Source organism: Puma concolor, chromosome B1, assembly GCF_028749965.1.
Source record: "Puma concolor isolate L17-30 chromosome B1, mPumCon1.1.hap2, whole genome shotgun sequence".
NCBI classification, from domain to species: Eukaryota; Metazoa; Chordata; class Mammalia; order Carnivora; family Felidae; genus Puma; species Puma concolor.
Window position 1 is genome coordinate 84,893,436 of NC_141670.1, and position 15,760 is coordinate 84,909,195.

General features: G+C 37.0%; 1 protein-coding gene across 6 annotated transcripts in view; it reads left to right on the forward strand.

The window, feature by feature from the left end:
* INPP4B (inositol polyphosphate-4-phosphatase type II B) overlaps positions 1-15,760 on the forward strand; it is a 778,175-nt gene that overhangs the window by 434,832 nt on the left and 327,583 nt on the right. For all 6 annotated transcript variants that reach the window (XM_086704171.1, XM_086704175.1, XM_086704169.1 and 3 more), the window contains 2 exons: positions 607-725; positions 2,760-2,876. In XM_086704171.1, the coding sequence (XP_086560297.1) occupies positions 607-725; positions 2,760-2,876 (236 nt within the window). The remainder of the gene's footprint in view (positions 1-606; positions 726-2,759; positions 2,877-15,760) is intronic.

Genomic DNA, 15,760 nt, shown 5'->3' on the forward strand with positions numbered 1-15,760 from the left:
AGACAGAGGGCATTTTTAACCCCTCCTCTGCCTCTGGCTTGTGGCTTGTGTGCTGCTTTGGTACTGTAGCCTCTCTTCCCAGTTTCTGTCACTGTGTATGATTGTAGGAGGCCAGCTCTAGCCAATAGACAGGTAAGGACCAAGGGCGCATTGGTACATTTGAACCAATCCAGCCAATGTCAATAAGGAACAGCGTAAAGTTTCCCGGATATAGCCCAACTCAGCTTACTTTGTCTGGGAGTGTGATTTAAAGCCCAGGGTTTAATGACTAATTAAAGTCCCTCAAGTCCCTGAGCTGTGTGTGCACAGTCACACATTAGAGCCGGGATCCCCGGGCAGTCAAGACTAGCAGGAGCGGCAAATGTTGTCAGTGGAAATGAACTCTCAATTCAGCTCTGCAACACGTGACTTCCTATTTCTGTAAGGTACTTCCAAGGGACTTCCTCTGTAAAAAAAAAAAAAAAAAAAAAAAAAAAAAAAAAATCAGCCTGAGTCCCAGGAGATTTCATTCAGCGCCGTCGCTAAGTTTACTTCCAACTCAGACAGAAGTTTTCCCTGAGACATGGTGTTAGTTTCTTTTCTTTCTCTTTCCTCCGTCATTGTCAGCATGCAAGGATCTTGTGGCTCCTGTCCGTGATCGGAAGCTGAATACACTGGTGCAGATCTCAGTAATCCACCCGGCGGAGCAGGGTCTGACAAGATACTCAAGCACGGAAATCGTGGAGGTGAGTGAGCGAGCTGTGTGCCTGCATTTCTCTGCTCTGCTCTCACTCTCTCAGCCTCTTTCTGGATTTAAGCAAACAGCTGAAATAAGTTAGCCCATGGCCTGTAGCTATGCTATGTTACTGTCCTCTGTCATTTGAGAAAGCATACCTGAGGTTATTAAGCATGCATTGGTAACTTACCAGAATAAACAGATGAGAGAAGAACTTGCCTTTTTCATAAAAGACCTTATGTTTCTTTAGTAAATAGAAAGAAAAAAAAATCCCACATTGAATCCTTAAATATAGCAACAAGTAGGGAAAAAATATATAGAGATTTTTAAATTAAATGGAATGAATATTTGCTTTTGGGGGAAAAAAGAGAACCATAAAGTACCCAGAGAAGTTAAGTGTTTTTGCCCTTTTCGTTTTTTCCTATGTTCTTCAGTCTGCCCATGGAAACTTTATATTCTCTGCTATTTGTGTGTGTCTTTTTAAAGTAAGATGTTTTTCAAAGAAAGGTAGATGATTAATTTCAGAAACTGTAATGTTTCTAGCTAAAGGGTGTAAATATTACTCATCAGATGAGAGATTTCCTATTTACATTTATTGTTACTAATATACATTCAAAATGTGTTGGGAGGAAACTTGTTATTTTATTGGATCAGATTCAAAAGAGGAAGTGTTTCCCTTTTGATTTTTTTGTTCTCATCATGCATATTTCATGAACTTAGTGAATAAGAGATACCTGAATATCTGGGACTAAAGAAAGTATACTTTAAACTCCTTAGCTCTGCATGATTTTTTTAGACTTGTAAACCCTGTCTGTTTTGCATGAGGAATTTCTCTGCAAGGAACTAAGTAGCCTACCCCAGACCGGGTTTGCTCAATGCTGACCTGTCCCTGGCTGGCGGAATAAATGATTCAGACTGAACTCTACTCATTTCTCTAATGAGAATGACCCAGATCCTGTACGGAATCTTGAATCTGCCCTTTGGAAACTTTAGGTGTCAATGCTGGTATAATTTGTAGTTAATGCTGTGGTTGAATTAACAAAAATAGCCTCATTCATATGGCAAAAACTTGACTAAAATTATAAAGTTGTTTATGCTATGAAAAAAATTTAAGTATTGTTCCAATATAATTATTTTTAAAACATTGCCAAAACTTAAAAGAAATTATTTTGACACACTTCAGATGTTTATGTTTGAACATACATAGCTATTTGGGGCTGTTTTTTTCCAATGTTTCTTAACAGAGAGCTGAACAAAAAGTAGTATTTGTTGAATACAAAGAGAAAGAATGAATGGATAAATGAATAACTTGAGCTTTCAGAAACTCATAGATGCCTGGTTTACAGAATTGTAGCAAACATCTCCATGATATTTGGTAATGTGCATATTTAAATATCGATGTCAAATTTAATGTTGGATGTCAGCTCTCTAAAAATGAATTATGAAACATTGAACTATCCTGTGGGGCACATCCTAAACTAGTAATTTTATAGCCCCAAATCCATCATATGAAGTTTCTTTCATTAGTTTTCAAATTGGTTGGAGAAAAAAAAAAAAAAAACCCAGCTGAACATCTCAAAACAAATGGACATTATCAGAGCATGGTTTTCAGCTGAATCATTACAGAAAGGAAGTAAATGGTACTTTATGAGAAAATAGCTTCATTTTACTTTGATCAGTCAATATCTTAGATTTTTGTATACATTTCATGTGAAATCCATTAAATGTATTCTAGGTGGACTGACAACTGACCCTAAAGGAGAGTTCTGCATATAATGAAAATAAGCTGTTTTTCCAGACTATTAGCAGCTGTGACACTGATGTAGTAGCATTTACTATCAACAGCTATATCAGTATTTGGGGCCCTGGGCCTTCTGTCGCCCATGAGCATCATTTGGCAATTCAGGTCTCTCTTCCAACAGAACTATTTCCTAGAAAAACAAACAGACTCAGACACATTTTCTGCGCTCTCGTGTGTCTCTGCATGCTGCCGGCTGCAGTTGCTGCTTTATTGAATCAAAGTTGTCTGCTGGTGCTGTTACAGGGAACAAGAGACCCACTGTTTTTGACTGGTGTCACATTCCCATCTGAGTATCCCATCTATGAGGAGACCAAAATAAAGCTAACAGTCTATGATGTCAAGGATAAGTCTCATGACACTGTAAGTACTTACACTTCTTTCTTTCTTTGGGAAAAGAAGATATGCTTTTCCAAACTATTGGGTTTTGGATATGACTGGGCATTTTTCAAAGAGGGTATTTATACTGTGTTTATGCTTGCCTTATGTTTATAGTTTCCTGACGTCTCCCCCCCACCCCCTTCCAATTCACTTGGCTTAGTGCCAAACTGGCAATTGGTTAGGAGCAAAAGCTTTCAGACATATTTTTCTCTTTTTCAGGAAGGCTGGCTTGATCTCTTGGTTTACATTTCTGTTGTTGTTGTAAGGAGTTGCTGAAGGAGTCATATTGTGGGCATAAAGCAAGTAAAAAGGATTAACTTTACATGCTTCAAAACTTTCTAGAGATTGTAATTATTCTAAAACAGGAGATTGATAAAGGGCTCTATTTTCACAATTTCTTCCTGTACATATGAGAGAGAAACTCCCTCTATTTTCCCGAAGTTGTTCCTGGCACTAAAACAAACAAGAAGTACTAGGCAGATGTTTTAAGAGGCCTATTTACGTGAAGGTCATGTAAAGTCCCAATGGTCTTTTGTCCTAAATTCTTCAGTCTTCCCACGGTGTCTGACTTCTCTTCCATGACTGCCAGGTTAGATAGTGAAGTACCAGGCGTTACCTCTAGAGGCCACTCTGAAAATTCCTGGACAGAAGAGAATCCTGTTGGGTAGGTGCTGAGGAAGGGATGACTTCAAAGGAGCCCTCTTCTTTAAATCCCTCAGGTCAGCATGAATTTTTGTCTGTTTTCAAGACAGGGGAGCTACGGCAGTGTTGACTATCAATAGTGAAGCACATGCCAGGAAACACTGAAGGCAGGGAGGCCTTTAGGTACCAGAAGAGTTCCTGTTGAAGCTAAGGGGCACTGCTGGACCTTGGGAATCACACATACCGAGTCTGAGGAAAGCGTCACTTGAAACTTAACCCTCACCTAGGTTATGGTTCAAGTAGATAGTGGGAGGAGGTGATACAACTGTGCAGGGGAGTAGTAAGCAGGGAAACGATTAGGATGATGGGACGGTAAGCAGCAACTATGGGATTTTATGTTCCTCCAAGCACAGGATCAAATTCAGTCCTCCCGGCAGTCCCAAGGCACAGACAGGACAGAATATGGAAAGGACAGAGGTATAGCAACACTATGTTACAGAAATGAATGTTTCCCTAAACTCTCAAGTTTGTGAAGTCCTTAGAAATATCAGAGTTAGAAATATTAAATACCTAAGGTGCTTCTAGTCCCTTCACTCTCTCTCATTTAAAATGTGCATGGATGTTAATGCTTTAGGGATAATCAGCTTACTCATTAATTATACTTTTTGTTGGCTTCTGTTCTGAAAGCTAATTATTTAAGGTCTTTTAAAGACTTCCTTCCTTGATCAGAGGTGTTATCACATAAAAGTATTGGATGAACTGGCATCCCTGCTGTAAAATACGACTTGTGAAATTTGAACACACTTAAGAAACGCAAGCGGCTTTCATTTACAAAGAGCTGTTAATTAAGGCATAACCTCTTCCTTAAAATAACTAACAATTGGTTCTGGATATGGAAGTGTAAATAGAAACAGAGTCTATTAATATGCTAATAATCCCCACAGACATATAGTCTTTATCCTGGAAGTTTTTCTCTTGTTTCTTAAGATTTTCTTTGGGTTGGGGGTGGGAGAGGGTAAGAAGAGGAAGCAGGAAGTGGTTTTAAAGTACAATTTGTAATGATGAGCACGTAACAACCTAAAACAATTTAAGATCATAATACTTTTAAGACCTACGAAATGAAAATATGTTTGTGTTTTAGAAAATTAATGAATTATGTGCTTGTATTTAAAAGTAGTTTAAATATTTGATCCTAGTAAATCATTGATCATGTTAGGCTGGCCCAAAACAATGAGATCTTCTACCAACTGAATACTAACTAGTTGAGTCGGATGACTAAGTTGCTTGCTCCTTCCTATTGAGTTTATCATTACTTGGAGTTCATCAGTCAAATAAATTTGTTACTTTGCCATTTCATATTCATTGACATACCTATTTATATTAGATATTTTTAAAGAGAAATGATAACCTTTCATCTTTGCCCTTGATATGGCTATTATCTAACTAGTCATTGTTCTTGTATTCCTCCAAACATTGGACCTAAGATTGATTACCTTAACTTAGTAACTTCAGCAGAAATGCAATTAATCATTATAATGAATGAGAAGAGTCTGTTGATTCAGAATGACTATTGTTTCCTCCTACTACATTCTTCATCCTCCTCATTCACTTCAGCAAATCTTTCACTGTGGCAGATGGATGGATAATGCTTGGCAGGTGGGAAGGTAGGTTATGGTTGGGTGATAGGGTCATTATTAAAATTAGAGTGACTGGGGCGCCTGGGTGGCTCAGTCGCATCCAACTCTTGATCTCCTCTCAGGTCATGATCTCAAGGTTGTGAGATCAAGCCCTGTGTTGGGCCCTGTGCTGAACATGGAGCCTGTTTAGGATTCTCTCTCTTTCTCTCTCTCTGCCCCTTCTCTGCTCACATGCATGCTCTCTCTCTTTCTCTCTGTCTCTCTCAAAATAAATAAATAAACTTAAAAATAAAATAAGAATGAACTTTTAATTAATTTCCTCACCATGAGGAAATTACCTTTTTTCTCAGAATGGGCTCTCTGATATCCAGCTGTTTGGTGGGGACTTCAAAGATTGAAATTGAAGCCCGAGTCCAGCATAGGAGAAGCCAAGTTCTAATCGTGAAGCTCATGTCTTCTGAACATATACTGGTTGTCTGCTCTATTTTAAACTTCCTAGAAACTGAAACAACATAGACAAAAGTATTTTTAGCATGTTATTTACAGTGTTTAGCCCTAGGGAATCATGTTGGGAATCTGGGTCTTTCATATGTTACAGAAACAACTCAGAAAAAGGTGAAATTTACATAGGAAAAGAACATCATCATCAAACTTTGTCTTTTTCCACTTCTTCCCATACAACTGATGTTTTGGAAGATACTGAACAAGGCTCTTTCAACACTCAGATAAGGACAGCCATCAATCTGCAAACACATGATTAGGTCACAGAATTGGTTTACTCATGGTAGAAATGTGAATTTCTATATATTTTGCAAGAGCACAAATTGCTTTATTCCTTTTGTTCTTAGAGTAAATGTTTGCTGTATCCCTCAACTTGTTAGATGTTCAGTTTATAGGACAGAGTCCTGTGTCCGTTAGATACTGAACATTTCTCAGGTGAGAATATATGTCCTAAGACATTTTTTACTGCCAGTTACTAGCAATCCTCCATTTGTACCTTTCAGAAAAAGTTACCTTATCAAGATTAGATGTAAGTGTATTGAACTGTATGAGTTATATGTTCAAGGCAGTTCACTTCTAGTGCAGTTACCTACACGGAAGTGTCTAAGTTTTTTGTGTGTGTTTTTCTATGGAAAAGAAAATCATTTACATTTCATATACTTTGACTTGGCTTGATTTTCTACACTGACTTTTGAGAAGGTTAGGTATAATTATGCTTGTTGAAATTCAAATTCTATAAGCTGGCCTTCTTCTCTATCTTCTATAGAAGGTATAGTACAGCTTTTTCCTTAAAAAGAAATCGCTATTATTGATCACCAAGCATATACCAAACACTATGGTTAATATGTATGGTTTGTCCTTTAGTCTCTAAAAAATTCTTTGAGGGAAGTATTACTGTGTCCATTTCAAAGATGAAAAAATTGAGATTCTAAAGCCTTAAGTAGGCCAATTCAAAGATCCTGTCTTTTCTCAAGTGTACGTATGTTGTTAGGATTGCCCTCATTTCACTCCCACACGATGGTATTTTTATTTCAGCTGGTATTTTAAAAGCATTCTTTATTTAGGTCTTCAAAACTGATTGAGAAAAAAAATGTTAATATGTCAATATAGGGGAAAAACATATCCAAATTTTGTAAGCACTTAGATTAAGTGTGTATAACTAATTGCAGATGTCTGAATACATTTTATAATGAAGTGGCCAACTAATCATGAAACAACAGCTATTGTTAGATGTTGTGAGGTGACTAAGTTTATGTCTTGAACTTTTGCTTTTGTCCACCTGGCCTTGTTTTCTCTTTTCTTTTGTGTGTGCCACAAGGTCTTCTCAACTTGCTGGTTCACTCAGACTTTGTCTTTTGTAACGCTTCTGTCTCCATCATAATATAATTTGCAAGGGGAGTTACTGATTCTGAATCCATAGTATAGAGGTAGTTCAAGGTTTTAAAATATCGCTGCCCTTCAAATAAAACTTCACTTTCTTTCTACGCGTTGATAAATGGTATATATTTACCAAGAGCATATTTATATTTTATTGAAGCATAATTTATATATGATAAAAAGGACAGATATAAAGTTTCAGTTTGATGACTTTGACAGTTGCATATGACCATATAACCAGTTGCATATTCAAGATACAGAACACTTCCATCATTCCAAAAAGTTCCTTTGTGCCTCATTCTTGTCAATTGCCACCCCACATACTCTGAGGCAACAACTTTCCCATATATATATCACCATAAGTTTGTTTTGCTTGTTGAAATTTATGTGAATAAAATCATATAATATGTGTTCTCTTGTGCCTGGTATCTTCTGTTCAAACACGTTTTTGAGATTCATTTATGTTGCTGAGTGGTATTGTTACTGAATGGCATTATGCTGTACAGACACCACAATTTGTTTATTCATTCTCTTATGGATGGGCATTTAATTACTTGCAGCTTTTGACAACAATGAATAAAGTGTGTATGAACATTTGAGTACATGTATTTGTGTGGGTATTTGTTTTTATTTTGGGAGGTAAATACTGAGGAGTTAAGGTTGTTAAATCATAGGGCAGATGTCTGTTTAACTTTTCTAGGAACTGCCAAACTGTTCTTCAAAGTTATTGTATGGGTTTATTCTCCTACTCTTAATTCTGTATGAGAATTCCAGTTAACTCCACTAATAATGATATTGTCGATCATTTTCATTTAGCATTCTAGTGGGTATGAAGTGGTATCTTAATGGGTATTAATTTGCTTTTTCCTGATGACTGATTCTTTAAGTACCTTTTCCTATGCTTAGTGGCCATTCATCTTTTCTGTTTGCAAGTTTCTGTTCACGTTTTTTTCCCTTTTTTGAAAAAAAAACGGGTTTTCTTTTTATTGTTGATTTATAAGAACTTTTCATATATGTGGATGTAAGTGGTTTTATGAATATAGGTGTTACAAGGGCCTCTCCTCCCTTTGGCTTACCTTATAATTTTCCTAATGATGTATTTTGTTATTCAGGGATTTTATTTTTTTTTTTTAATTTTTTTTTTCAACGTTTATTTATTTTTGGGACAGAGAGAGACAGAGCATGAACGGGGGAGGGGCAGAGAGAGAGGGAGACACAGAATCGGAAACAGGCTCCAGGCTCTGAGCCATCAGCCCAGAGCCCGACGCGGGGCTCGAACTCACGGACCGCGAAGATCGTGACCTGGCGGAAGTCGGACGCTTAACCGACTGCGCCACCCAGGCGCCCCTATTCAGGGATTTTAAATTTTGAGTGAGTTCAGTTCATCAATCTTTTCACTCATAGTGTTTTTTGTGCCCCCAAAGATTATTATGCCTCAGGTCATGAGAGTATTCTCCAGTGTCTTCCTTCAGAATGTTCTATCATTCTAGCCATTACATTGAGGAATGAGATAGGGATCACAGTTATTTTTCCCATGAGGATATCCAGTTATTGCAGCAATTTGTCAAAAATACTTTTTTCTTCATTAAATTTAGTTGGTGTCTTGAATAGAAATTCAGTTGTCTACTGATAGATGCAGGTCTATTTCTCAATGATCTCTTTTCTTCCATTAGTCTCTTTATCTAGCATCATGACAATAACACAAAGATTGTAGCTTAATTGTAAGTCCTGCCACCTTTGTACTTTTTATCAAGATTTTTGTTTTGTTTTGCCTATTCTAGAGCCTTTTAGTTTTTCCACATAAATTTGAAAACAGCTTGTCAATTTCTTCAATTGGGATTGTTGGGATTTTCAACAATCTGTGAATTTTCATTGGGATTTTCATTGGAATTTTGTTGAATGTATATATCATTTTGGAGGGAATGGACGTCTTAACAATACTGAGTCTATTAATCTTTAAATATGCTAGACATATCTATTTATTTACATATTTAAATTTTATCAGGAATACATTTGTGTTCACATCATTTGTGTGTGACCATAATAAATTTTAAGACTTATTTCTAGGTATATTTGATAGTTTTTCATGATAACATATAAGGTATTTTTTAAAATATAGCTTTAGGGGTGCCTGGATGACTCAGTCGATTAAGCATCTGACTCTTGATTTCAGCTCAGGTCATGATCTCCCGGTTTGTGGGATTGAGCCCACATCAGGTTCTGTGTTGAGAGTCTGGAACCTGCTTGGGATTCTCTCTGTCTCTGCCCCTCCCTCTCATACTCTCTTAAAAAAAATAAGTAAACATAAAATATATGTGTGTGTGTGTGTATATATATATATATATATATATATATATATATATATATACATATAGTTTTAAACTTGTTTGTTAGTATGTAGAAATACAATTACTTTCTGCATATTGGCCTCGTAACCTACAGTCTTGTTAAATTCACGTATTAGTTGTGAACATTTTTTAAAACTCCATAGGGTTTTATAAATATATAATCATGTTACCTGAGAATAATGAAAAATTTATGTTTTCTTTTCCAGTCAAAGTGCATCTTATCTTTCCTTATTGCACTAGCTAGGTACAATAGGACTTTCAGTATAATATCAATAGAAGTGGTAACAGTGGAAATCCTGGTTTTGTTTCCAGACTTAGGGAAGAAGTGTTCAGTAATTCAACATTAAATATGATCTTAACTGTAGGCTCTTCATCGATGTCTTTTGTCAGATTGAGGAATTTCTCCCTATCCCTAATTTTCTGTGAGTTTTTATCACGAGTAGTATTGAATTTGGTCCAATGGCTTTTTTTGGTATATATTGAGAGGCTTAAGTGTTTGTCTTACTTATTCTGTTAATGTAGCGAATACATTAATTCATTTCTGTAAGTTAAGCCAACCTTAGATTACTGGAGGCATTTTTTTTTCACTTGGCAGCAATCTCGCCTCTCTCTCAAGCTTCAGCCTAGCACATGGGGAAATCGACCTCTGCTCCTCTGCTTCACATTGGAAAAATCCCTGTGCAGCTCAGTGGTAAAATCTCTCAGCTCTCCTGTACATTGAAATCTCCTCCTTCAGTATGTGATGTCCCATGGGAAGGAGTAGGTGGATGGGCAAAATTCATTCATGCAATGGCTAGGGCTCCTCACGGCTCAAATCTCTTATGCCAGGCAACATGTGCTCATTAAAAGTTTATTACGAGTCCATCTGGTTTCTATGGAAGATCCTCTGCTTCCTGCTGCTCAGCCAGGAATAATACCAGCCATGGGTATGTCTTCCTCCAGGAACAGTCTGTCTTTCCCTGGATTTCATTTCATTTGGTTTATTTACATCCTCAGTTTTCTGATGGGTTTAACAAAAATGGATTTGGTGGTGTATCTGATGTTACTATAGGAGTGGCAGTCTCTTGCAAATTTTTGCATCTTAACCAGAAGTGGAAGTACTATATATTTAAGTTCATTCCTTTAGCATTTATGCTACTCTCTCTATATTTGCATTTCCATCTCCTTTTCCCCTCCTCTGTGGTTTACATATTCAGTGCATTACAATCTATGCTGCTCTTTACGTTGTTTTTCCTTTCCTCTTTTATTCCTGTTTTCTGTGTTACTATCTTCATTCACACAGTACTTGCTCTATATCATCTGTTCAGGGCTTTTGTTTGTTTATTGTTTTTGTTTGGACTCCCACAATAGAGGAAAGAATATTCAATACTTCCTTACTTTCCCTAAGAAAATAATGTTTGCATGGAGACAGGCCAGCTATTGGACACTCTTATTTGAAATAAGAAAATGAATTTACTCAAGAAGTAAAGGAAGTTTCTTACAAAACCTTTTGGCCTTAGCAGAGTGGCCGCTTGACTCTGTGAAGTCGCCACATCCTTATTTCATGGAGATTAGCAGAACTGTATTTTGAATATTTTCAAACTGAGCTGTCTACAAATGTGTGTGTTAGAAACATTGTTTAACCTAGCTTAAAACACACACACACACACACACACACACACACACACACACACTAATACCTAGAATTAATTTGCCTTTTTTCCAATTAAAATAGAAATGATGATGGGTCATCTGGGTGGCTCAGTTGGTTAAGCTTATGACTTCAGCCCAGGTCATGATCTCGTAGTTCATGGGTTCAAGCCCCGCGTCGGGCTCTGTGCTGACAGCTCAGAGTCTGGAGCCTGCCTCAGATTCTGTGTCTCCCCCTTTTTCTCTGCCCCTCCCCGACTTGTGCCCTCTCTCAAAAATAAATAAATAAACATAAAAAAATAGAAATGATGACATAAGGTCACTTCCCATTCTCTTTTCAAAGCTGGGAAACTTAATTAATGTTAATCACAAACATAGAGAGCCGTAATTTACCCTGTGTTTCCCAATGAACTCTTATTCTGAGTCTGACTTCCATTGAACATTCAAGAATGCCTTTGAATTTTTTTACTCTCATAAGTTTTGAGCAGTGAGCACTTTTCATTTTAAGCATCATGAAATATCACTGGGAAGAGTGGTTGGGGGAGTTGCAGGGTAATTCTGTTTTGAGCCTTTTGAGTCCACAAACTGGAGTTTAGTCATGTCAGTATAAATCTAATTTGATGGGTGCTTCCCAGAAGTTTTAGGAATTTCTCTGATCCCTTATCATAAGGGAACAGAAATGTAGGCACTGAGGTTTGACCCAGGAATACAGCCTGTGTACATATGGAGCACCTTAACACCAAAACCTGATGAATGTTAAAAAAATAAAAGCTATACCCAAATTTCAATTAGAAACATAGGTACATAAGTTGTAAGTGAAATAGCATTCAGTAGAATTCATCTGTGTGGAAAAAGAAAAATACATCCTGGAAAGCAAAAATGGCTCAATATCAGAACATCTATCAACATAATCTATTTTATTAAGTAAAGGAGAAAACTCATTTGATTCTGTCAATGGATGGTAAAGATGCATTTAATAAATCTAGTGGTCATGTCTAATAAAAAATAAATAGATTATATTAAAGAAATATAATAAAAACTATCTGAATAAGATAATATAAATGTTCAAACAATGAAGTGCTAAAATCATTTTGATGAGACACCTAATTAACCACTATCATCATTATTATTCAACATCTTCTTGGAGACTATAGAAAATACAATGAGAAAATTGTATTACTTATGTAAAATTTGGAAGACAAGAAGCAAAACTATTTATATATTGATGTGATTAAAATATCTGGAAGTCCCAAGAGACTTTAGAAATAAAAACCATTTATGATTTGGTAAGTTGGTTGGTTATAAGATCAATATATTTAAAAATCAATAGCACCCTTATTTTATAGCTTACGTTACATAGAAAAGTATAAAATCTTATTAAAGACTATAAAATAAGGTCTTTACCAATAGGAAAACTTACTTGTGTTAGAAAATAATATAATTACCATCAATCCAAATCAATTTATAAATTTAATGTAATTGCAAATAAAATATTATAAGTATTTTTATGGAGAGGGATTTGGGGGATTGGATAAAGTGATCTTAAAATTTACTTAACTAAATCAATATCCAAGAATAGCCAAAGAATTTTGTTTTTAATTTTTTTTAACGTTTTATTTATTTTTGAGACAGAGAGAGACAGAGCATGAACGGGGGAGGGGCAGAGAGAGAGGGAGACACAGAATCGGAAACAGGCTCCAGGCTCTGAGCCATCAGCCCAGAGCCCGACGCGGGGCTCAAACTCACGGACCGCGAGATCGTGACCTGAGCTGAAGTCGGCCGCTTAACCGACTGAGCCACCCAGGCACCCCCAAAGACATTTTTAAAAATAGTAAGATTTGCCTGATCAGGCATTAAAACAAAACATAAAGCTACTGCAGTCAAATCTATGTGGTTTGATCATAGGAATAGACAAATAGAGAAGTGAGACAGAATATCAAATCTAAGAGCAGATTCCAGGAAAGCTGATAATTGACTCTATGAGGTAGATGGTTTAAGTCAGCAGGTAAAGAGTAGATTATTTAATACAAATGGTATTGGTTAAATGACTGTCCATCTGGATGAAAATGATAGTACAGTCATATGTATAAAAATACATTTTACATAGATTAATTAAATGTAGAAACTAAATTGCATTAAAGCTCTTGCAAGATAGTTTAAAAGACATATAATCTAGAGGCAGGAGGTAGGGAAAGTTTTCTTAATAATGGGAGTCCAGGGGCGCCTGGGTGGCGCAGTCGGTTAAGCGTCCAACTTCAGCCAGGTCACGATCTCGCGGTCCGGGAGTTCGAGCCCCGCGTCGGGCTCTGGGCTGATGGCTCAGAGCCTGGAGCCTGTTTCCGATTCTGTGTCTCCCTCTCTCTCTGCCCCTCCCCCGTTCATGCTCTGTCTCTCTCTGTCCCAAAAATAAATAAACGTTGAAAAAAAAATTTAAAAAAAATAATGGGAGTCCATAAGTTGACATTTAGTCAACAAAAGTTGACATTTGACTATATGGAAATCTACACATTTTACATGAGGATCTATGGCATAGACAAGACAGAAAAAGTAGATATGGAAAACTATATGCAAGTCAAAGATTGGTGGATTAATCCCTATAATATTTAAAAAGTTCTTTCAAGTTTAGAAAAGGATATTTAAAGAGGTTGTCCTCAGAAGAATAAATCTAAATGACCAAGAAACATTTAAAAATGTTCTAACTGTATATTCTTGGAAACACAAAATTAAAATAGCAATGTGCTCATCAATTTTTACTAATAAACTGGCAAAAATTTTAAAGACCATTGCTGGCAGGGATGTGGGAAAAAGTGTACTCTCATGCACTGTTGATTTAATGTGAAATTTTACAACTTAAAAAAAAAACAATATGCCAGCATTTATTAAAATGGAAAATAAGTATGCATTTTGATTTGGCAACATTACTCCTGGTTATTAACCTCTTCCAAGTAAAACACTTGTACTTGAGGATATATGGAAAAGGGTGTTTGAGCATTGCTCAAATAGTGAAGAATTAGAAACAGGGTGAATGCTTATCAGTAGTGAAGTGTGTGAAAAAATTCTGGTGTGTCCAAACTAGGGATATTATGAAGCCTTAGAAAAAGAAGGTGTAATTCATGGGAGTTCTAAAAGCAGACCTGGAAGATTCAGGAGGGAGTGCATATTTGAGAAAAGCAAATGCCAAAAATAACATATAATCTAATTTCATGAAAACAAAACTACTAATGAAAAATGCCTTTATATATGTATGTGTGTTGTTTCTGTATTTAAGATAGTATATAATTGTAGATGACTGTTATGAGTGTGTAGAAAATATAGGAGGGTTAAGGCAATGGGTTGAGTGGGGGAGGAGGGGTGTGGATGATGAGGCAGAGTAAAAGAAGAGATAAAGGAGAGCATGAAATAAAATAAGTGTGATAAAACAGTCATGTTAACGGATTTGCTGACAGAATTCCTTATTTTGAATAAATTAAAATAAATGTAACTTTTAAAAATGACTGCCATTCCCATTACTTTTATACAAAATATGTCATCTTAAGAGGAGTGTTCCTTTTGCATCTTGAAGATTCAATATGGGAAGTCTGTCCGTGGTCCTGGATGAAAGGGAACTGCAGTGAACAAGTGGCAGCCTGAAGCAGTACTGGTGGGCACAGGGCAGGGGCTTCAGCATCTGGGGAGATGTGAGGGACCCACTGTCGGGGATCATCTGCATGGAATGGAGGCAGCAGCCGAAAACATCACCGAGCTCGTTCAGAGCAGAAGAGGAAGAAAATGGCAATCATCTGCAATACTTGAAGTCCGTGGGAACTCCCCGAACTAACTAGGGGGGTACTCGTCGGGGTCTCTTGGATCTGCAATCTCAGGGGGAAGCACCATCTTCCCATGCTACATTATAGTCAGTATGCTGTGCAATGAATTTGTGCTTCAAAGTAGATCTAGGAACATTTATCTTTCCACCTGCTAACAGTAGTCAAGTGACCTGATAACTGACTGCTGTGATTTGTGAGTCTGACTTGGACTCCGAACTGAGTTATTTCTGCTTCAATTTATTTCCCTCGTCTCTGGGATATTTCACTCATTCCTACAGTTTTCAAGTATTCCCCAGCTGTTACCGTTTGTTCAGCATCTTAGGCCATTCGTGCCTGGCTGGCCAGCCCTGTCTCATTCTTACAGCAGCTTTCTTGGCTCATGCAGGTGGAAACTCCGCGCACACCCTGTCCAATGCGGGTGATCCCTGAAACACACCGTGGGCACTGAGGACACATGTTGTGCTTTGGCCTCCCATTCTTTCTTGGTTTTGCAAAGCTGAAATGTGATGTGTTGCCAAAACATTTCTTCTGATCAGAAAGGAGCAGAAACTAGTGATTTAAAAGGTTAGACTGCTTCAGCTAGGAATAGCTTTTAATTACCGAAAGTTTCTATACACCACACAGCGGGAACAAAAGGAAATTCTAAAGAAACATAGGCTTTCCTTAGAGCCATCTGAATGGAATGATAATTAAAACTAAGTTCAGGCTGGTATTTAAATTCACGTGAAAATTATTTTTAAACCTACTGAGCAGAGTCATGTACACCAAGGCAGAAGGTGATGTCACATCCTGAAAAATGTTAAGGGACATCTGTTTCCACATCCCAAAGATTTTCTTCTCATGTTGCCATGAGCCAGGTTTACTTAGGTTTCATGGCATTAAGTCAAGCTGTCTTTTAAGATGTGCTCATTGAGGATGGAGCTAAA